Genomic DNA, 24,018 nt, shown 5'->3' on the forward strand with positions numbered 1-24,018 from the left:
TTAGAGCCAAAATAAGGCGTAGGAATGGGAGTAGATGATCAAGCGTCAGGAATGACACAAAGAGAGAGAACAACAGCAATATCAAGCTGCTAGACCAGCACAGCATATGGTAGAACAATACCAGTAAGTGTCTACCTTACCATTTACAAGCACCTTAACTTAGACAGGTTTCTCAACAGATCAGAATTATCTCAAAGCTGAAGTTGATTGAACAGAGAAGCACTAATATGTTCTGGAGGCTGCTTTCCTATTTTGTTTTAGAATGTGCTTAGCTCACAAATTTTAAAACCATGCCAATACAAAGCACAGACTACACTTTCACATGTACAGTCCTCACCTGCATTAATCCACATTCCTGAAAAAAAAACCCACAACCAGCACTTACTCTATGTACTTGCACCTTTAAAGGGTAAGCTGCTCTGAAAAATCACTGTTTTCTCCTTCTCAAGGAAACTACAGACCTGATACATTTCTCAACTCTTGGCCATGACCCCTGCGACAAGGGTAAGGGGAGGCAGACCAAGAGTTATTGTAGAACAGCCAAGTAGACTATGGGAGAGTAGAGGCAATGGTGCAATGAAAGAAGCATCTCTTCAATAAAATCCCCTGGGTTACATACTACTTATACCTTCCACTGTGTTTGAAAAGGAAAAAAGACCAAACAGTGCTGTAAGCGCATGAAAACAGTTGTGTTTCTGTCATTTTTTCTTTTAAAGCTCATAGGAAGGCATACTAATCAAAATGAATGCTGCTAGGTTTGAGGTGTGACATTTAGACAAAAAATCCTTTACTGGTGAATTCACTAATTATATCAACTTTATTTATGATTGAAACCACACAATGGTAAGAACCTGTGAAATCACCAGCCATTTCTGGATGTTCAAAAGTTTGACACGGAGCCTACTGTAGCCATCTACTACTGCAGTGTTGAATCTTTGGATTTATCTACACACAGAAAGCACTGTCCTGGAACTAAGTCTCCGCACATACACACGTTTTTCTGGATTACTATAGTGCACTGCTTCTGAATATGGCTCTTGCTTACCTAAGAAATTTTTTGGACTGTGAGGTAAGTCAGGATTCCTTTTAGACCAAAGGAATGAAAGCAGAATAGCAAAGCAGGTAGAAGTGCCACAAAACCAGTGTGACAAGTGACTGCAAGCAGAAGAAATGGTAGAACAAAGGAAGAAAGTGATACATGGTCTACATGAAAAAATTAGAAGACATCATAAATATGACACACCAGGTATAACAATTCACCTCCAGCATTACTCTGCCATGTAAACTGCAAAAGCAGAGGCGCTCACAGTGGTCAATCTGATGATGCAATAGCTCTATGAATTCACAGCACAGAGCATATACATACCACCTACCTTTCTAAATACATACTTTCTCACAAGATCTAAAAGGAACCACACTGTAGCAGAACATTCCAGATGCACACAGTAATTAACTTACCGGCTGATGAGCAGTACAAATTCAAACTGTATCCTGAATCCCTACATATCACAGAGGCACTGCTAGCAGCACAGTTAGGGTTTTACATTAGGCCAGACATAAGGTTGGGAGAGGTTTCCAAACAATTGCTAACTACTCTTGAAGACCTGCTATAAAAGATATTTTCTGAAATAAATACATGTTAAATGTGAAGCATGCTTTTGAAGGCAAGATTAGTTTTAAAATTTCAAATTTTAATCCCATTTCTCTTCTTTGAAAACATACTACTTATTTTAGTGTATTTCCATTTATTAAAAATACATTTTTTCTCTAAAGCATCCAATATTGGGGTGGCTTTTTCATTCTGTTTTTGAGGTCAACATACTACTCATATGCAGTGATATTTTATGTTTTTCCTGTCTCAATTTTATGCATTCTATTTTCAAATCTTATGCTGAAATATTTTAAAAAAACAGTTACCTCAAATTCAAAGAATTATATTTTTTTAATATGCTTCTGTTTACCTCAGTGGAAAACTGAAATGTGTGCCTAATTACATGTTTGCTCTATCATTCTAATTAAACTGTTAATTAATTGATCTCAATGTCCTTTAAACAAGATTCATAGCAGTGACATAAGTAACACAGAAAGGCATTTTACACAGAGCAGGAGATGATATTCTGAAACTCCACTGTGCAAAATATAGTTGGAATGGATAACTAAAATTTTCCACTCCAAACCAGTTTGTACTGGTATTTAGCTGTGTCTACCACTGCATGTTTGGTGCTACACTCTTGATGTGTTTAAATCAGAAAAGAATAAATGTAACAGTTCAATTTCAAAACAATATACACATCTTGAGTGAAGCAAATATAAATTTTCTATGTCTTTACACATGGTAAATGATAATAAATAGTGACAAACTAAACCAAAACACTTTAATTCAAAATAACTAAAAAACATCAATTTAAAAAGATGTTAATTAACCCTGCAGGGTACATGCAGGACTTGAAATGAGTCCAAACAATGTCCAGCTTAATGCTAAGAACTTATAAAATGAGCTATCAGGGCCTATTAGTGCGTTGTAATGGCTTAGATACTTGAAGAAGTGACCCTAAAATCTCTATTCTGACCCGACTTTCAGAAATGGGGCAGAAGATTGACCTTCACACAATATAATCAGCAAAGGATCTAAAAAATGTATCTCTCTGTTATGTGAAACCACAGTTTTATTTACTCAGGCATGTTCACTTAGGAGTTAAGGTCCACTCAAGCATCATTTCAGGGTTAAAGGTTATAGTATAAAGCCATTATGTTTTCAAGCAGAGTAGCATGCTACCATTTGTCTTGCAGTAATATCACAATCAGATGTTACCTTTTCAGCTTGGCTCAGCGGTGAGTTTAAGACCCTGGCATATACATTGTAAAACAGACTGGTACTTTCTACGAGTCATTCAAACTGCATTTGCTAAACTTTAGGCTTTTATTTATATTTCGTGTATGCTATTATCTATAGACACACAAAGAGTCTGGAAAACGTTTGTGATCTGTGATCCTCTAGAAAGTCTGTTTATAAATTAGGTTGATTCTATGTTCAATATACAACCAATTTACAGAAAAAAAAAAATCAGTATTTTGGCTTTTAGGTTCAGTTTCACAATGGGGCCAATGTCTTTGTCTCAGAAAACTGAATAAAGTAACTTTAAAAGTAGCCACAAGGATAATAAGGATTCCCAAAGTTCTCGTTTAATATTTGTTTAAAATTCCCTCCTATTGTTTACCAGTTCCTAGTATTCACTACATGACTACTCCAAATTAAGAACACTCCTTGATCAAGAGCTTACTAAATTAAGCCTCCGTGGAACAATAAAGTCTGATCACGAGAGTAGTGTTTATAACACTATTCACAACAACAAAGTTTGTTAAACTGATATTTACACTAGATACAATAAACCAGAAAATGCTTACAGTGCTAGCCACATGTACTGAATGTGCTAACAAGGTAGGGTTTAAAATATTTGTGTTCCATGCCTCTTAGAGAGATGGCTTAAGTTGTACATACATTTATTTTCTCAAGTGCAATACACAACCTATGCATGCTTTGAGGTTAGGTAGGTCTTGAGAAAAACTGACAGCAACGCTATCACTAATTAAAATATTTTGCTACTCTTATAGAATTTGATTCTTACACAAATAAGATGAATAAGTCAAAAGTTAGAAGAGCGACAATTTTTTTCTTAACTATAACTTTTCTTAATTTTGTAACAGAAGGTACAAAACCTAGATGCTTCCTGAAACAACAGAATCTTGATTTTATATATTCTTTGGATTCACACAGGGATGCTGAAATCTACAAATGATGTAACATTGCATGGGTAAATGATGCAAGATGAAACATCATTGCATGAGTCAAAGGATAAGGTCACGAAAATTATAAGCTGGATGTCTCTCAAAACAAAATAGGAACTAGTTACCTATGAAGAGAAACTTAAAAGAATAAGCCTGGATACAGGACCTGAGATTGATGAACCTAGTTAACAAACCATGAAATCTGGCAAGAATGATTAAAACACTTTGAACTTTAAGTGAACCATCCTCACTATACGCTAATTTTAACACAGAAACATACCTCCTCGTCAAAAGCTACCTGCCTCCAGAAGACAATCACCACCCAGAGAACATACGTGGTAAGAACTCATTGACTATACCTTTAAACTAAAGCAAGAAAAGGTGTAACCAATTATATTTAAGGGGAGTGGGTGTAGTGGGAATATCTCTAGAAATCTAAATGGATAGATATCAGAACATTGTAAAGATTGCTTTATGAAATATTACCTAGCACCCTTCCCTGCGCAGATTTGTAAAATAAAAAAATACCTCAACTCTGTGTGTGATCCAGCTAATACACACTGGGTAACAATCCCACTTTTGGGACACCACCACCAACTGCTATATTACTGTATGCAATTTGACCACCATACACTAGCAATGTGTATCAAAATGTGTGTATACATATATATTTTAAACCATAATAGCATTATGAATCACAGAATGATTTGGAATGTAAGGGTTTCTCATACATATGAAGATGTAGAGTACTTTCAAAAAATATGATTGGTTTTGGGTACATTTTCTGCAAAAGCATGCCAGTTAACAAGTCCTACTTCATGACATGAAGGAGCCTTGGTTTTGTGATCTGGTCTGTGCATAAAATTGTTATAACACAAATCTGTACATAAAATTACAATGAGTATTTCCATTAATGTTAGATCAAGGTTGTAAAATAAAGTACTTGATTTTGGAAATGACAAAATTAATTAGGAAATGCCACTACACCCTTAGCATAGATATCTTGCATGTATGGCTTAGAAAGACACACGTAACTAAATACTGCCACATACTACACTTCCCAGAGGACCCCTGCTTCCTCGTAGTTCACAGAACTAAAGGCCAGTGTTCATTTAATGATAAAATAATCAATATTTACTCATCAGTAATAGCCCCATTTCTTATTTTCTGAATTTACCTTTTAAAAGAGCAGGCTTCTCTAGCCTTTGGCTTAATAGCTGAATGCAGACTACCAGAATTCATTGACTGCTTTTCAGTGTCTCGCTCACTTTGAAAAGATACCTAATCAGTTACCCCTAAGAGAACAATTCCTCCACCTCACAGTCCTTGCTGACTGTGTTCCTTACAGCACGTAGTGGTGTTCATGGGGAGAGGCAGAAGCCAGAAAGAGACTTTTTTTAGATGAAGTTCTGAGGAACAGAAAGAGGAAAAACATACACTAACTCTTGAGAGTCCAAAGCACCTAGAACCTCATTTTCTGAGTATTTGACATTTCTGCTTTAGCTGTTGAAATCACTGTTTTAGCTGTGATTTGCTTCTGCAGATCAGACCCCAGCCTTTCAGAAAAACAACATACTAGGCCACCAATTCAGAGAACTCTCTGGCAGACAGAGGAAGAGAATCTGCTCTCCAAGCAACAAAAAACTGCACTAACCACAAAATCCCCATTTGCACAGGCAATCCTAAAATAAAGGTGTGTTTTGTAAAGCCAAGGACTCAAAGTTAAAACATACTTCTGTGGGTATTTTTTCAGGTGAAAAATAAACATTACAAAACCATCATGTGGAGTATCAGTTCCTCCATAGGTTGTTAAGCAGGATTGCAACCTTCAGATTTGCTCAGCTTCTTTAGGATTACGCAAATAAAGTAAATGAAAACATTGCAGCAGTCTACAAAAAACAGTACTTAAAAGAATGAAAGATGTATTTCATCTGAGCAATCACAGGAAGCTGATGAACACAGAGACCCCTTGAAACATAGTTTTATTGTTGGCCCTATGGGAAACATTTTCTGGTGCACCCACAATGTCTTTCCAGGCCTCTTGAAGCTGAACTAGCATAGCCTCCTTCCCACCTTTGACTTCTTATCTCAGTCCAGTTACTCTTAGGCCACATTCATTTTATTCACTGTGATTTCGTCCCAGGCTCCTCTCTGGCCAATCTGGTTTCTCTCTTGGGGAAAAAAACCTCATCAAATATGTCTTTATTTCCAATTCCCCTTCCTGCCCAGCCACTACTGTTTTACTTATTCTTCTCCCCTACATGCTCCTTGCTTTATGACTCTTTCTGACTAGGCTTACTGTTTGTCCCGCTCCTTCCACTGATGATCTGCTTTTGGCATCAGAAAGCAATATGGATTCTTTCCCTGTAATTTGGCTATAAATTCTTGCAGTGGAAAAAAACTCAAATGACTTAAAGATTAAGAGCAAACACTTGTAGCAGTATTTGCCACTGTCCTTCAGATTGTTAAATATGTATGAATGACATTTACAAAATCTAGAAATTATGAAATATATCTACAAATTATGAAATAAGTATCTACAAAATATGCAATATATGAATATGAAAGTAGTAATATATATTAACTGTATTACTTCAGTATTCTTTTTTGGAATGGTACTTTTTGAATTTCAAATTTGTTGTCTACTTCTATGCTACCCAACATTCAAATTCCCAATTTAAAAAAGAGGGGGAAGAGTAAAATTTGCTACTCATTTCTATGCTGAGTTTCAATTATCATGCCCCTTATTATTCAGCACTGAAAACATTTGAATAGTTACCAGATTCTCACCTCATTCAAATGAAAATAATTCGGGTGGGGTGGGGGTAATCAATTTTAGAGAGAAGACAATGTTTCTTACTCATTTGACAAGCCCTGCCGAAGACAATGAGATTCTTTTTATTACTAAGGCAAGTCAAATTTGACTTGTACTAAAAACAATAGAAAAAATATGACAGTAATTCAAAAGCTGACAATGCTTTCAAACATTTGGGGAAAGATGGCACATGCAGTTCTAGTTTCATCATCTTACAATATTTATGTCACCAGTAAGATCCTATTTCAGGCAAGGTCAAAGTAAACTGTCAGGTAAAAATAAAACTTTGCCAATATCTTACTGAAAAAAAAAAAAACTGTTAAAAATCCAAGTTTTCTTCTTCCATATATATAATGTGAATTTTTATATGTATTAATTATATGTGCACAATTATATATCTATACACACACCAAAAAAATAAAAACCCCAGGCCAATTAGACTCATTTACTTAATCACAGGACAATCTCTTCTGAGCAGTACATGCATATTTCTCTTTTTGGATTAAGAAATTTTTGCAATTACAAATCAAATCCCTATATTTAAGTGTTCCGATTTGTAAAAGGATCTTAAAGGATATAACTGGACTCCTCATTTCCAGGATTCTGCCTATTTCTTTTTGACAGTTCACTCTCAACTATTACAACAGTTGTACAGAGCTCTTTAAATGTCAAACCTAGACAATTTCTGTTTATTCTTTTAAAAAAATGCAAAGAAACAATTCATATATGAAAACACAGAATTCTCATTACTTGTTCTTACTTATCAGCAGTTTCATCAGTTTCTAGATCAGCCCTGCAGAATTATCTGGCACAACATCTTCCCCTTCTGTTAGGCTGTCACTTACCCTAACAAACAGTAAAATGTTTGGCTGTGTACTTTAATACCAATATTGACCATATCATTTTCTGAAGAGCACATTAATAGAATTCTCAAAAGAAAACACTATAGTCAGTATGAGGAAATAGGCATTTAAAATAATGAGACTCACAACATATTTAAAGCACTTAGATTATCAATTTTTATTTGTCTGAAATCATCTATACTGTCGGGCTGTATGTGCTCTACCAACAAAACTAAGTATTCAGAATTCTGTATTACATATATTGATTATCATAATTGGTTTTGCCTGCCAAAGGAAAGAATGAGGTATTATAACTTCTGGAGATTAACACTGAGAGACATGCAACTGGCTGCTACATTATGCAAACATGTACATCGTAAAGCATTTATCTGTTAGAACAAAGATTGCAATGAATGAACTCTCTGCCAAGTAGTTGATCTTGAATGTGTATTTAATACCACTCCCATAATTTAAGTTTCTTCAATGCTAGGTAAAAATGATGTTTCTAATTCTGGAACTGGAAAATTCAATGGGAGTGGGAAGGCTAAATACTTCTTTTTAACAGGTGCTTTGAAAATAAGGAAAAGAATTCAACAGGAAGTTTATCTGAGCAAGCAGTTAGCAGGTACTATTTGGCATTATTTGCCAAACCTATATGACCATTTTATTCCTGTACATCTTTAAGCATTTTTTTGGTCCTACTATAAAGTAGCAATACTATAAAAGGCAGCTTAAAATCATTGGAGAATGCTGAATGTTGCCTTTTGCTATTACCACCATTTAAATGTAATTAATTTTCAGTCAAGGCTTACAAAGCTGTTCTCATTTTAATGCCCAACTTTTATACTAAGTAGAAAGTCTACTTCTTCATGAAAAAAGTCTGAAAATTCTTTAAGAGTATGCCTACATACAATGAAGGGTAATTAAATTGCTGTGTGCATTTGTTCCTAAATGTTCATAAATCCTTTAACTTGATAGCTGTATGTCAGAGTTTCTTTATAAAAACCAAAATAAGCTATGTTTTACCAAATCTAAATTCAGATCAAGGAAGTGACAAACATCTTACCACCAAAAAAAATATAATTTGAATACAAGCTTCAGCTCCTATCTTAGACCCATGGATTTTCAACATTTTCAAAGATTATTATTAAACTCAAACCAGATGCAACAAAACCAGTCCTTATTATTAATTTGCCCCTTCTGATCAGTTATTTTATATAAATAATATTTTGGTTTCAACACTTTCTCACAGATCTACATTTGAAAGCAATGCCTACTAATCTCAGCTGGCAAAGAGAGAAGCATTACAGTCCATAAATATCAATACTTCATTGCTGCTTATTAAATAACCGCACTAGTCTAATCAAAGCCATCTAAACAAAGAACACCCACACAAAATATTTTCTGAGACAATTATGATTAAAACATCCTCCCCTGTTACTTTAACCTAGGAAATAATGTTAGAATTGACTCAGATTCACCTGTCAGCAACCAAGCCTCTTCCATAGGACACGTGCAGCTCTACACCCTCTCCTCATAGGGAATTTATACTGGTTGGTTTTCAACGGAAAATATAACGCATGATTTTAAAAGCAGATCATGGTTGTGGACAAAATTATCAAATGAATTACTAATAGTAATAAAAAACCCCTCTGTTTACCTGACTAAGTTTATTTTTAGCAGTCTTTAACCATATAAACAAAAGGTAATATTTTCTACTTTGGGAATGTCCAATTAAATACTAAATAAATCTACAAATTGCTTTAAATTGCCACAATTTCAAAATGAGAACCAATATACAGCAAAAATAAGGACCCTGTATATAAGCTGTTTAGCCATATTATGTTTTATTATGAAGACATTCCAGTTAAATTTTTTTAACCTGACAGAATTTATACCAGGGTGCTGATTCGTAAAATTGCTTAAGAGTGTACAGTATTTTAGCTGCGTGAATAGGTAAATTTCATGGAACTGGGTATGTGCTTACAGTGAGGCATGCATAAAGCTTCTGTTTTCAGATTCTAAATTCATATCTACTGGCAGATCGCAGTGGGGTTTTTTTCTGACATACTGTCACAAGGGATTACCCAATACATTTATTAATATTGTTTCTTGTCTTACTGCCCAAAAGGAACTCCAGTAAGTGAGCACATAAAAGCTGTGAGCCCATTCCCTTTGCCAATTCAGGTGTGCTGGCCTCCCCTACTTTCATGAAACCACCTGGTGAGTGTTACAACCATTAGACTCATGTCTGAAACCAAATAAATTCTACATAAAATCTGCAGCTGCCACATGGGAGGTAAAAAAAAAGTAGTGATTCCTTCCATCCTTTTTGACAGACACGGTTGAAGCATCTAAATAAAGGAAATGATTTAAGACTCTGAATGTATCAGGTTAGGAACTGAAACTCCAGAGAGGGAGAGTTAATGACCCACAGATCTTGGAGTGCCACCTATGGTGAATTCCAGCCCATGCCACTACATGTGTAGACATGTCTCCTTATCTGAAAGAGGACTGAAATTTATTGTCATGGCATCTAGAGTTCAGTTCAGCAATGCCCAAGTCTCTTTTCTGACACAGCTCTAAGTCCTTCGCTTTAGATAACCCAAATGGATGGCATTTAAATTGAACACGCACTCCTGAAAATGCAGTACTGCACAATTTAACCAAGAGCCTACAATAAACCTACATGTGGGAGAAGTTAGAAGTCAGGTCTGCTAATGGCCCTCAGCATACCACACCATAAACTATCTTGGCTGTGTCTCCCACTTCTACCCCATGAACAGCTCTAACAAATCTAGAGGCTTATAAGACTTCCTACCTGTAAAATGGATCTCATATTTATTTCACAGATGTGATATGTACAGATTAGTTGATACAAAAGAAGTGCCTTTGGGAATACACTATGATAATTACCCTCTTCTGAGCTGATATAAACCACACATTTAAATAAGGCAACAAAACACTGCTTTAAAGTATTGGAATTGCCCTAAATATAAAGGGAAACCTAAAAAATTAAATTGGGGAAAAAAAATACCTAGACAGTGAAACATACATTCAGCCAGCACTAGCGCAGATGGAAAGTTAATTTAATTCACAAAGCACAGATGACAGTTCAACAATAAATATCAACAGACAAGGAGTTGGTGTTAAAAGGTGTAACAGGCTCAAATTACTTTTTTTTTTAGTCCTGAATATGACCTGCAGAATTTCCTTTCTTAGATGCAAGAAGCACAAACTTATTTGAATACTTCCAAATTACCAAAAAAAGGCCCAAAAAACCCCCAAAAAACCAAACCACAAAAACCAACAAACCAACCCATTTTTACCCACTATTTTACATTTCATCACATTTACAGGATGTTGGAAGATGAGCAGTAGAGTACATCAGGGTAGAGGGTTATTACAATCCTATTCTAATTTTTGCTAAACTACCAAATGTGTCACAAAACCAGCACACATCTCAGCGTAGCTGGAGTTCTTCAGGACACCAAAGAACCACAAGACAAAACTACACATAGAAGCTTAGCATACATCTGCAGTACAAATGATTGAAACAATGGCTTTCAGGAAGTGAATGAAATTACAAGACAGAAAATCATCAGATGATTTTCAGTGCAGAAGACAATTATGCATTCTATAATTAAGTATAATGTTTCATTCAGTTCATCCTCTCCCTCATCTTCACATAATTAAAAACTCAAAACAGATTCATGTTTTTCATTCTTTTGTTCCATATTACATGATAAAGTATAACAATAAAAAATAAATTAGATTTTAATTAAAAAAACACTCACTAGAGCAACAAGGTAAGAGGCTTGCATATAGGGAAGAAACAGTACATGTCTGTATCAAAACTTCAGAAAGTGTTTTGACAGTTTCATGAGAAACAGTCTAAATAAAATTTGGTTGATAGGTGCAGAGCTGATCAAGAAAACTGACTCTGGATAATAATTCTCAATGTTTTACTGTAAAAGCAGATGATGATATCAGGTGGAGTTTCCATAAATGCCTACACCGTATGGTGCTCTGTACAACGTTTTCATTGACCAATTAGATGATGGAAGTGATATGCTCATTAAATTAGTAATACATCAATTTAGGTAGTCCAGCATGTTGAAAGACAGGCTTCAAAGTACAAAAGCGATGAACTGGGAGAAGTCTGAAATTCAACAGGGACAAGTATGAGGTATCACACTTGGGTAAGAATAATCTGTTACACAAATACACATCAGGAATAACTGATCCCTTTTGAAGAGGACCTTATGGCAGGTCAAAAGCTAAACATGAGTCAAAGCCATGCTGTTGTAAGAAAGGCAAATGCAATATTGGGATTACAGGCTATAATACACAAAATCACCTGGTTTACTTAGCATTATAAAGGTCTCAATTGGACTACTGTGCCCCAGTTTTGACGAACAGTCTTCAGGAAAGATACAAACCAAATGTACAGAGTCTAAAGAAAAATCAGAACTATCAAAAAATGTAGCTTAGGAAAAAATGATAGAATTTGGCTTGCTTAACCTAAGGATAAGAAGATACAGGCAAGGCCACGTGATGACTTAAAATACCTAAAAAACTATTAAAATTTTCATTTTTACCAATAAGCAAAACAATAATAAGTTTAAGCTTTAGTAAAAAAGACCACCATTAGATATGAGGAAGTATTTTTAACTATTAAGGAGAGTAGATGTGAAACCACCATCAACAGAACCAGTACATTCTGAATCTTTGTTTCATGAGCTAGTCACTCAAGTTTCTTGCAGGTGGGCTGCAGTCTTGGTTAAAAACCACAAGGCTAGGCCTCCAGTAATTAGCAGCACAAACATGCAATTTTACACATATTCCTCATACATTTCCCATTTACAAAACCACTTGTATAGAGGTCTCTTTTCATCCACCAGGTTTAAAAAAAATTAGTTCTTTAGATTTCTGGAATAATGCCTTGTCCCTTTCTTTCCACGTTATTGAAAATAATTTTGAATTTTTAAAAAAATACATAGGATTTTTTTGGCTGCACTGAGACTCAAAAAGGGTATTTAATTTGTCAAGCTAAGTACATGAACAATAGTTCTACATTGGATTTTCATTTGGTCACTGCTACGTAGATTAGTTTTCATCATATTTTTCAGTCAGAACCATCATAAGATAAAAAATTTCAAATGTATATATTATTCACCAAAGGTATCAAATTCTCATTTCTAGAAATACTTTACTTAAAATAGTTTCTTTTTGAATGCAACTCTGAATTGATGCTGAATTAAGTTGAAACCTTTCACCCCAACATTTTCAAAAGACGACATGACTTCACCCATTTGAACATGATTCTTTAAATTAAATACAGTGCAGCTTTTTAAAAGTTCTCTAAAAAGACACGAAACAAAAGCAAAACAAGGTGGAAGTTATGCATAACATTTCAGTTACTTTGTATGGAGAAAACAAAGGACAGGGACTGTCCTTGCTACCTCCACACTACAGCCACTGATGAAACTATTTTACAATATAAACAAATGCCCCATCTGATGTGTAAGTCAGATCCCATCAGCGACTTTGTGTGGTATTGAACAGAAGGTTCAAGGATATACCCCAAGCACAGAGTTTCTTGAGGATGTTTTGTACCTCATGCCTGTACTTCTGTGAAGATCAGCACTGAAAGCATGGCTAGAGCATGGCAAGTAAAGAAGCAGCTTGCCAAGTTCCTCCCAAACAACCTACTGCACATCGTGCTAAATGAAACTAATCTGAAACTATTTATTTCAATTATGCTCAAGTTTAAAATATTTTCAGAGAAAACTCTACAATGCATTAAAAGACTAAGCTTAATTAATAACACAGAACATCTTCAAGGGATGCTTACCATTGTTATCCTACCCCATCTCAATTAGATAAGTTATCTTAATCACCTTTCTAATGTAAAAGTAACACTCATGAAATTAATTAAAATAATTCATACTCTTCTTCTACCAATCTAATTTAAGGTGTTATACTCTATCTTCAAATTCTTTTAATTAATTTCAATCAAAAGATCCAACTTCTCATGACAATCTATTTAGAATACATGGAATACTTTCAAAAATGCTTCAGATTACAGAAGGTGAACACCAGTGCACAAAGTCAGACTAGCAGAGTAGCACAGTGAGAAACATACTTATGCCAACAATTTTCATGAAGATTAAGACAAATCTGACGCAAAAACCCCAGCTACAAAACACTTCTCAGCAATAAAGAAAAGTAACTACAGTTGCTCTAATCAATGTATTTTTACCAAAAGGCTCTCTCACTCGAATATCCTGGACAGGAGAACCAATTATTACAAAAACTTCAAACTGACCAAGGAAGAAAGAGGGTATTTAGAAGAGCTCAGCTGGGCTTCTTCACCTCCCACTTCTCTGAGCCGGTGCCATGTTTGAAAGTACAGGCACAGAGTCAGGTTACGTTGGAAGATGTAGCAGAAAAAAAAATACTTTAAAGGAAACAGATCCCTGATTGCAATTATGATTATTCTTTTCACATACAGACTCCTGATAAACAAGATTTTAGTGAGTGGGGAAAGGCAGAAAATTGCAGTACAGTTCTTAAGACAAATCACTGATGTTCCATCAGAGAATAGTTTCATAAAAACAATTCTGATAGCAAGAGTAATTTAAAAGGTACCTGCTTCTCCCCATATACTTATTTCCTGCTCCATTCTGTAAGCTTTATGCCAGTTATGTCAATGTGACTGCTTGGGATGATGCTGTAAACTGAATCAGTGAAGTGAATTGGATGGGGGAGGGGAGGGAGGAAACAGCTGGTTTTTCTTAACCCTGATCATGGAATGTTTTATTTAAAAGGAAGCTGCATAGCGAATAGTAAATTGTAGGTATCATAAATACAATATTTCATTCAAAACAACATGTATCGTTGGTATCCAAACACTCTTCCAGTCAATTTATTTTTCATTAAAGACTTTCAAGAGGGTGTGAGGTTCTGACATGGTAAACAATTTCAAACTGCCACACCAGTAGAATGCGAGAAGGCTCAGAAGATGAGTGGCAGTTCCTTCAGGTGAGAATACCTACTGAAGCACAGAGAAGCAGGATGCATATTCAAGACAGTATGTTTTTCACCACAGAAAACAAGACTTTTCCTCTAAAAAAAGAGGAGGGGGGAGGGGGGGGGGGGGGGGGAGGGCGGGGAAGCTTCCACAGCAACACCGGAAAAATGCAATCTGCTCCCCTGTGGATTCTAGGTAACATGACATGAAATACAGGAGCACCTCTGGTGCCATAAAGGATGCCATCCTATGCTTTTCCCTAGATAGCCTGATGGCATCTATCCTTCCAGGCATGATAAATCACTAGCTGCCACGATCTTTCCATAGAGGAGCTCAGATACCTTTGAGTCATGCCGTGAGAGCTCTGAAGGAACAAGCGGCTTCACTGAACACGTGCTCATATACTACTACCAGGAAAGAAGACACCCCTCCCATTCTAGTTAGTTGAGAGGAAAGAAGAAAGAAGGAAAGTTTCTTCATTTTAAAGTAGATTTTGATTTTTTTTTCAATAAATAAAAACAAATTACACAATTACCAGTTTTAAATAAGCATAATTTTAAAATTAATACAACCTGAAAGTGAAAATTAAAAGGAGAAAATTAATTTATTTTTTCTTTTCCCCCTCGATATGCATTTCCAAAGGAAAAAAAACCCCAACAAACCAATGTGGACTTGAAATTTAAGAAAAATCCTTCTCTCATGTTATTTTCTGAAAAATATTATATGAAGGGCAAAAATATTCTCCAATTTAGCTAGCTCATTTAATGGGGGTGGGGGTGGGGAACACATTTAAAAACAAACAACCAAATTTTTCCAATATAGAACTCATTGCAGAGACTGCAATTTCTAAACATAAAATTGGCACCAACAAAAACAGTTCTAAAGATGGTGAGCAGGTGTTCTGTAACATGTTTTATGATTTTTTCAGGAAACTATGAAACATTTTCCAGCAATAAAATGTTTGTTTTTTTAAAATCAAGAAAACAAGTGAATCTGCAATTCTACTTTTTCTGGATTTCACATAGATTACCTGTTTTCCTGTATGAACAGAGGCAACAGAATTTAAGGCTATCCTATTTCCATCTACCCCAAAATGAAAGCTCAGGTCTTTGCAGGATCTACTTGCCTACAAGAGCAACACCTTTGGAATATGTGCCTGGGTAGCTCTGTACCTGTAGCACCCTCTGCTGCTTTTTTAGTTCTAGAACATGTAATTGCACACTCAACCAAATAGAAAATAGATGTATTGAACATGTTGTTTCTTGAATTTTTTTTAATTTATTTTTTATTTTATTTTATTAACTAATGCTATGTGCAGTTTACAAAGAATTTTTTTTTTTTAAAACATATAGTATATTTGCAATTTTATACTACTTGAGTACTCTGGAATATCTTGTTTCTGTGTTAACATCAGGTAGATACTAAATGAAAATCCCAAAACATGCTGTATTTCACTGCTTAAAATTCTCCTTTGCAGACACTGTAGCTTGCTTAGGCTGGTAGCAATTAGTAAAGAGGTTTATATTTTGGCCCTTGATCATTTAATTTAATTTAAATGTATACAGAATTTGAAATAATTACTGCAGGGATATAATTAGACAAGTATTCCAGTCATAACTGCTTTCTCCTGCTAGGAAAGGCAGGGGAAGGTGATACTCTCAAAAGCTCGTTCATGCAGAGTTTTCCTTGCTTTTTGGACAGTGTATTATGGAAGATACTTTTCTTCTGCAAGGATAAGCATGGCATGTGGCTCCTGGAGCCAGATGATGCTGTCCCACAATGCCACCGTTGAACCTTCTGCCAGGGATCCACCAGTTCTTTTAAAGGACTACCTTAGGACTAGAAATGGTCTCAGAATGTACCATCTTTTTAACAGATGGCATACTGTTGTCTTAAACAGACGGATCTTTTTCTACATTCCGGTCCTCTTTTCCCCACCTCCTGTTTATGCACAGAGCTAAAGCTGAATGAAGTGTATTTAGCATTGCATCCTGTCTGTGTGGAAAATTCATTTAGAGTTCTCACATGGAAACTGCTCTCTCACAAAGGATGAGCAGAAGAGAAAATATTTTCATGTTTTTCTGGGAAAATGAAAACCAATTGAAATTTGTACTGTGAATTTTCATTCACAGTACCAATCCTACAATGAAAATGCATCTTCAGAAATCTTTTTGAAAAAGATAGAATACAAGTGTAAGTACCAAGTTTGAACAAGACACTGTGCAGAGGCAATTTTCAGAGATAACACTGCAATATGCCACTTACAGCTACTGCAGTTGGCTCCACTTTTGTCCTGAAGTCTTAATGGTATAAGGCAGCACTTTTGGAAGCAGTCACAAGTATTCCTCAAAAGCTGCTTATTGATATTTTATATAATGCTGCCAGCTAGTGGCACATCTTGAACTGAGTTGATATCTACTGGGAGTGTAGAGGAGGTAGCATTAACTAGTCTGCCCCACCACTCCTTCTTTTGATGGTATACGGTGATGTGGCTGCTAAAGGTCATAAGCAGAAGGATCAAAAAGTGAAACAAAAAGACCACAGAAAAGCTCCCTGAAAAACCTTAACACAAGGTACTTAGGAACATTATTAGAAGAAACAAAAAAACTCCCCCCAAACCACACGAACAATGTTACTTGAAACAAATTATTATGTTTAAAAAGGATGTAATAGGTAACATTTCATTTTTACAAAATTTATTTAGTACACAGTTATTTCATAATCTAATAATCCCTAGCAAAACATTAATCTTTCTGATATATACTCAGTATGCCAGCCAAAACAAACACACAATAGTAAAATATTTAACTGTTTTCCAGTAAATCAGTCCAAATTGTTTAAGTGAAGTTTAGTGCCCAGTAAATAAATTCTGACTATGCAGTGTGTCCTAAAAGAACACTAAATCAATTCTATAATTATTCAGTGGCTCCTACACAGAGCATGCTACTGTAGATGAGACTGGTAACACGTTCAGCACTGGTTAGCTCCGTTATTGTTAGGTGTTGGAAGAAATAATCCAATACTGTTAAAGATAATTTTAGAAATGTTTGGGTTTGGTTTTTGTTTTTAGGGGAAATTATCATTTGATAATACAAATTTCTTAAAGAGCACCATAGCAATTTTAAAATATAGTTGACCTAATTTTTTTAATACTACAACTGTAGTTATGTTTGGGTGTAAAAGGAGGCAGGATTACTACCCATCATTTCCACTATGGGTTAACACAAAGAGAGCCAAGAAATACACAGAAAAAAGTCAAAGAAAGAGCCAGTTCAAATCAAGAGATAACAGGAGTGCACATAAATTCAGTCAGGTATGATACAAATAGAGCAGCAACGTGTGACTGGGGGAACTTTACTATGATGGGGTGACACATAGCTACTACGGCTTGGACACCAGGAACATTTACTTCATACAGATGATAGCAAAAAAGTATGATTATTACACTCTAAGCCAGTAGGACATGCTGCCAGAAGATAACTATTTTACAATTACCCTAACAGAGTGTAATCTAGAGTGCTTAATAAAATGGGCATATATCAGTAATATGTACACCAATACAGACAGACATTTACAGACACAGACATTTAAAAATGGAGAGGCAGCGAATCTGGAAATGACTTGGCAAACACTGTACAGAATAGCACAGCATGAACCCTCAAAGCAATATTGAACACAAAAAGTCAACTGTGAATCTTTGTATATACAGAGAAACAGTAAAAAGATTTACAAATGTCATATTACTTCTGTGTTAGCACTGGCATTGTGCCTATTAGAGCATGCCTCGTTCTACCATCTGCAATCAATAAGAAAGCTGAAATACTGAAAAAAGTTAACAGAAGAGCTGAAAGCACATCTGTAAAAAGGAAAACATTTGAAAACTTTTAGCAGAGTAAATTATTTGTGTTAACAAGGAAATGTGTGTAGACTGATCACAATCTAAGTACTCACACAAAGAACAAAGATTAAGAAATTATGTTACCATGTAAGGTACACTGTCTTGATCTGCTATGTGAAGCACTTTTAGACACACACGCACAAAGTATTTTCTCTGCTGTTCCAAATAACGAAGATGTTATCTAATGAACTAGTATAGCAGTATTTTTTCTGGATGCAAAACTCCAGTTTGGATTTTTTTTCCTAACTTTTTTCCTTATTGAGAACAGTTTATAAGAACAAAGTAACTTGTTATAAAAGTCCCTCTTGCTTCCTATTCTGAGAATCTACAACATCAAATCTCTCTAAATGCCTCCTGTAATTTAAGCAAAGCATTTTCTTCAAGATCCTAAATGTCTTAAATCTGGTTTTATCCTCCAGCTTGTGATGCCTACATCTGTAGCTGTCAACCATAATTACAAATGTGAATTTTCTTTCTCAGCCTTATTATTATTACCTTGGATATTCATACATCCTCTAGATATAATTTTCATTCAGAGATCAGAGAACATATTTCTCTTTGTCAACAGTTAAAGAATATATCCTGAAGCAGTTGTGGGGTCCTGATACAAAATACCTTCCATGTTCAGAACTGAAGGAAAGCTAGCAAATTTTAAAAAAGAGGGCACATAGTTTATAACACTTTTTTTCCTTTTGAAAGAGAAAGTTTGTTAAATAGATTGACCTTTTTGCTAATGAAAAGTCAATGTTTACTGAAACATAGCTTTGGAATAATAAGACTGGAGTTTTGAGATGAAACACATATCAGAACAGTTTCTACATCATTGCTTTGATAAGGAGGAAGAGATATGTGATTTCTTGAACATTTGACAAATTTACAAAGACACCCCCAAACTTATTCTATCAGTTTGCTTGTTTGAAAACAAGCCAGACTGAAAAATAAGGCACAATAATCAAATAACTATACGTATATCTGTATCTGTAGATGTTAATTATATAATACTAATCATTACATCAAAAAGATTTAAATATTTTTGCTCAGCTTCCTTTCCATGATCTAACACAATTTTATAATTCAAGTCCATTAATAGCATAGATAATTTTATTAATAAGTATACTGAAGCAGAGCCATAGTGTGTCAGACATTGAAGGTCCACTTATGGCTGGCTCATCTTGTCTCAGGTTATGTGGCCAGTAACTGATGCTCAGAAAAGTGTGAAAGATCAGGGCAAACACATCATCCTACTGTCCCATTAATTCTCCTAACATCCAGCATGTCCTAAGCAGTAAGCGACATCTTTATATTTAATAGCCATAGCGACTTTTTCTTGCACAATTTTTTCCCCTTTGCTCTTTGAATTCATGTCGTGTTCTAGGATCCAAAACACTATGTGGGGAGGAATTTCACAATTTGACTGTGTTTTTCTTTTGTTTTTCTCTGGTTTAAGTTTGCCCTCTCCAAGCCAGAAGTATCATCATTTGTTTCCTGTGTTCTTGCACTGTTGTTCCTCAGCCACTGCTGGCCACTGGCCAGCAAATCAATGGCCTAAACTAATTTTTTGTCCAACCCAGTTCAGCTGCTCTAATGTTCCTGCTGCAGTCACAGAACCAAAAATAACCTGCACTGGGACGTCTTCAGGGTTTATCCATACAAACAACTGTGCTACATGAAACAGTGCAACACATAAAATGCTATGGTAGGTAGGTCTGTATCTCTGACCACAATGATGGTGTTTCTCAGCTAAATGAAATGGTTACTGGAGGCTCAAACAGCAATATTTTATACTGATACAATTAAGACTTCTATCAATATAGTACTGTACTTAAATTAATGACTTACAGACATTCCCCGTGTTGTCAAAACTTGTAAGAACATCTTTAACATTTAAGACTCCAGTGTGAAATCTGGAACAAAACATAAATAGTGACTTTACCAACATATAAACAATAAAAAAACCCCCAAACCCACCTTGCCTCTTCAGAAAAGAGGTTCACTGCATGCCTTCACTTCTCACAAACCCCTTTCACAAAGTAGCCAACAGGCACTACAGTAGCCACCAGGGGGAAAACAAGAGGACAATCACTAGCTTTCAAAGTTCCATCACTGAAAACCAGGAACATGTTTCTCAGAAACTAATACTTTAATCAAAACAAAAACATTTCCAAAATGCATCAATTTTTGTTTAGTTGTGGGAGTCACATGTAGGAAAGCAAGAATTTTGCTGAAGCAATTTCTTTGAAGAGGAAAAAACAGAGGACTGTTTGAACAGCAGCTGTACACACATTCCTATTCTCTCCCACAAAATCAAGAACACTTCATTTAATTAATGTGAACAATGAAACTGATTAATGTGTTCAGTGAACTGCATTTTCTTTGGTTTTACATTTGCATAACCCAAGCGAAATAAACATTCAAAACTGGGGATAATAAATTAATTAACTGAATTTCACATACCAACTGCAAATTTTAGAACACAACGAGCAAAACACTGACAGCAGCAGAAAGAACATGCACCAAAATTGAATAAAAATTTTCCCAAGAAGCTTCCTCTAAATGCTATAAATGTCAGGCTAGCTGGATTCACACACACAAAAAAACAACTAAAAGTTTTTTAATTATTCCAAGCTAATTTAGGCCCAAAATGAACAAAATAAAAAAAATATGTTACACTTTACAACAATCAGATCACATAGCTGTTTCACAAATATATTTTAAAATCTAAAAATAATTCAGCAAGGCAGTAAAATACAAAAATACAGTATTTTAATAATGTTTCAAATATAGCATCTAAGGCTGTTTAGAAACATGCTAATTTGAATCACTGAAAAGATGGATGAAACCCAACAATTTTAGCATCTACAGAATTAGTTCTCTTTCTCTCAGCTTTTCTTTCCTGAAGGAAGGCTGTTGTAAGAATGAAAGAAAAAAAAAAATCAAGCTTTTTGCAAATATGTAATTGTATATTTATAGTTTAAAAAAACGCTATTTATAGCTTCTGATAAGCATAAGCATTAAACAAACATTTACATGTTAAATTTCAAGAAACACCAAATAGCAACTAGACTAATTGTTACAAAAAAATGAAAATCAAATGGAAACCAAGTTAACAAATTGAAATAAGCTCATAAACAAGTGCAATAAAACATATGAAAGATGTTACAAAAGATTCAACTGGACATTACAGCTCTTCTTCCAGCTACTTAAAAACAAACCAAGAATACACCCCTTAGGTGCAGTTGAAGCCTACAAGATTTCTGATGGATCGTGTGGTCTTAAAATGCATTTTTTTCTTCTTTTTTTGACAAGTTTGTTTTCAATCAGATTGGACAACTGATGCAAAACAGTTAATTCAAAGGAAGTGACAAGAAAGCGGATAGGATCAGTAGTTCTGCCAACCACAGAGCTGCCCTTTAAACTGTCCCCTGCTGACTCCTCAGCATCCTACAAACTCCATAACTGCATGTGTCTGACACAGTTAGGGTCTCTCAGACAGCTGTGAATGTCTCATCTCCAAATGAATGTAAGATGGGGGAGAGGGGGCAGGGAGATGCTGAGAAAGTACAGAAATATTTTAATCTCGGTTGGCATGTAGATTAGTCCTCGAATAACATGGTTTGGTTTGGTGTCCCCCCCACCTCAATTTCTTTATGTATATAGTCCATATATATATAAAGGAGATTTATCATGCAAGCCTTCAAGCGAAGCAAACAAAGGTGAGGATGAACAATTTAGCAATCCAGTACCTGTAGTTCAACAGAATGCTATGAAGAAAGAAAACCAGAAGTGTAGTGCCCTGGTCTAGAGAAGAATACAATCTATATACTTCAGGGTCAAAAGGTAGACAAAGGCAAAAGAAAGAAATTATACAACCATAGCACTGGCCTTAAAATTATCACTAAACCAAATTTCAGGCTGTTTCTAAAATAATGGTTTGCAATTGGAGGTGAGAAGTGGACACCTCCGAGCCTGAAGGATAAGCTAAGATGCCACAACAGATAGATGCCACACACTTACTGGTTTTAAGGTTGTCCTGAAATTTTGGTGATGTTTTGTTTAACATAACAAATGTTCTTAATCTACATTATTATTTTTGGTACGCTCAGTTTTCATTAAGGATCCTCTGCTTATAAAACATTCTTTTCCATAACTAAAATCAACACACACAAATTTCTAAACATATTCTTACATGTATTTAGTGGCTGAAAGCCTGTGGCATCCAAGTACAAACAACAGCACACCCCAACATTTACTCTCTTGGCCACTGGAGGCATTTTGCACTAACCCCCTTTTTTGGCTGCCTGAGACATTCAGGGTTTCTTCTCTAACTATCTTAATCTCTTTCTTGCCTTAACAAATATTCATGGCAAGCACAGACATAAGCCATAATTTAATGATGAGAAGTATCCAACTCTCCTGTAAGGGACCTCCCCTTCTCCTCAGTCTTCCAGGTGCCCGCTCCACACTCATCATGAAACAGGGCAGGGTCTAAATTTAACAGCTGCTTTCTTTAGTCTGATCAGCTTATGAAATCATCACTAAACAAAAGCAGAGAGCAAGGTCAACCTCCTAGAATGAGAGGAGTAGCCATTATCTGAACAGTGATGTGGATAGCAAATCCACTCTCATTTCCTCCAAAAAAATCACATCTCAGGTCTTAACTATATTATCATTATGGACTATTTTAAGACTACTCCACATTTGTAACAGTGAATGTTCTAAAGTCAATTAGCATGATGGGAAAATACCTCTTCCCACTGATAAAGCTTTTTCTCCCAACACCAGACTAAAGAAGAGGCATTTAAATTCCACTGGTAACTACTTAACAGTTAGGGAACCCAAACAGTGCAGAATTGAGCATAACTTCCATTGCAGACAAGTTTTAGGGCTGAGGAGAACAATGTGCCAACAGTTGATCTGCTTGTGAAAGGGAGAGCTCAGGGCAACACACTTCCAAGCAGCAACAGCCATGCTTCTCTATTTGGAGGACTGTATTTGTACAAACGCAGCAATAGCTGCTCTCCAACTCTTTTTCCATCACAGACCTGATCTGCAGACTAAAAGTTACACACACTTGTAAATACAGGTATTCTCTAACCCAAATTCTGTTGTAAGTATCATCCTACTCAGTCCTGCACCTAAAACCCACAGCTTCTAGTTTGGGATCCACTGCTTTGCATACACCTGCCCAGCAGCTGCTTCTCCATTACCAAGCCCAGAGAAAACTGCCCATGCATGTCACACCTTCTTCTATGAATGCCTGTCATAATCACAGCCTTCCACAGTACATCTTTCAAACTCCCCGAGTTTTAAGTGTCATGCAGTCTGAATTATGAAAGTCAAGGAAAGGAATCACAGAAGCTTGTGGTTAAATCCTAACTCCAAAATTCCCATAAATTTCCATAGGCATCTCAAGATACAGAAAAGCAGTAGTATTTAGTGCTTTGGAACATGTCATGCATGCTGTACAGTTCTAAGAACTTCAAAGAAGTTCAAAGCTGTGATTGTGGAGATCAGCAAAGTACTGCAAACACACATGGGTAAGCATCATGAAATAAGTGAATTTCAGACCAGCACGGTTAATCTGATCTACAGTGTTCTTATAATAAGTCTTCAAGGTACAATACGCAGTTATTTCTGTGGC

The 24,018-nt window shown here is 35.6% G+C and overlaps 1 protein-coding gene across 1 annotated transcript in view; it reads right to left on the reverse strand.

Annotated features, from left to right (window-relative positions):
• CAMKMT (calmodulin-lysine N-methyltransferase) overlaps positions 1 to 24,018 on the reverse strand; it is a 221,290-nt gene that overhangs the window by 185,615 nt on the left and 11,657 nt on the right. The window contains exon 3 of the mRNA XM_037405446.1: positions 20,217 to 20,281. Within this exon, the coding sequence (XP_037261343.1) occupies positions 20,217 to 20,281 (65 nt within the window). The remainder of the gene's footprint in view (positions 1 to 20,216; positions 20,282 to 24,018) is intronic.

Source organism: Falco rusticolus, chromosome 12, assembly GCF_015220075.1.
Source record: "Falco rusticolus isolate bFalRus1 chromosome 12, bFalRus1.pri, whole genome shotgun sequence".
Taxonomy (NCBI): domain Eukaryota; kingdom Metazoa; phylum Chordata; class Aves; order Falconiformes; family Falconidae; genus Falco; species Falco rusticolus.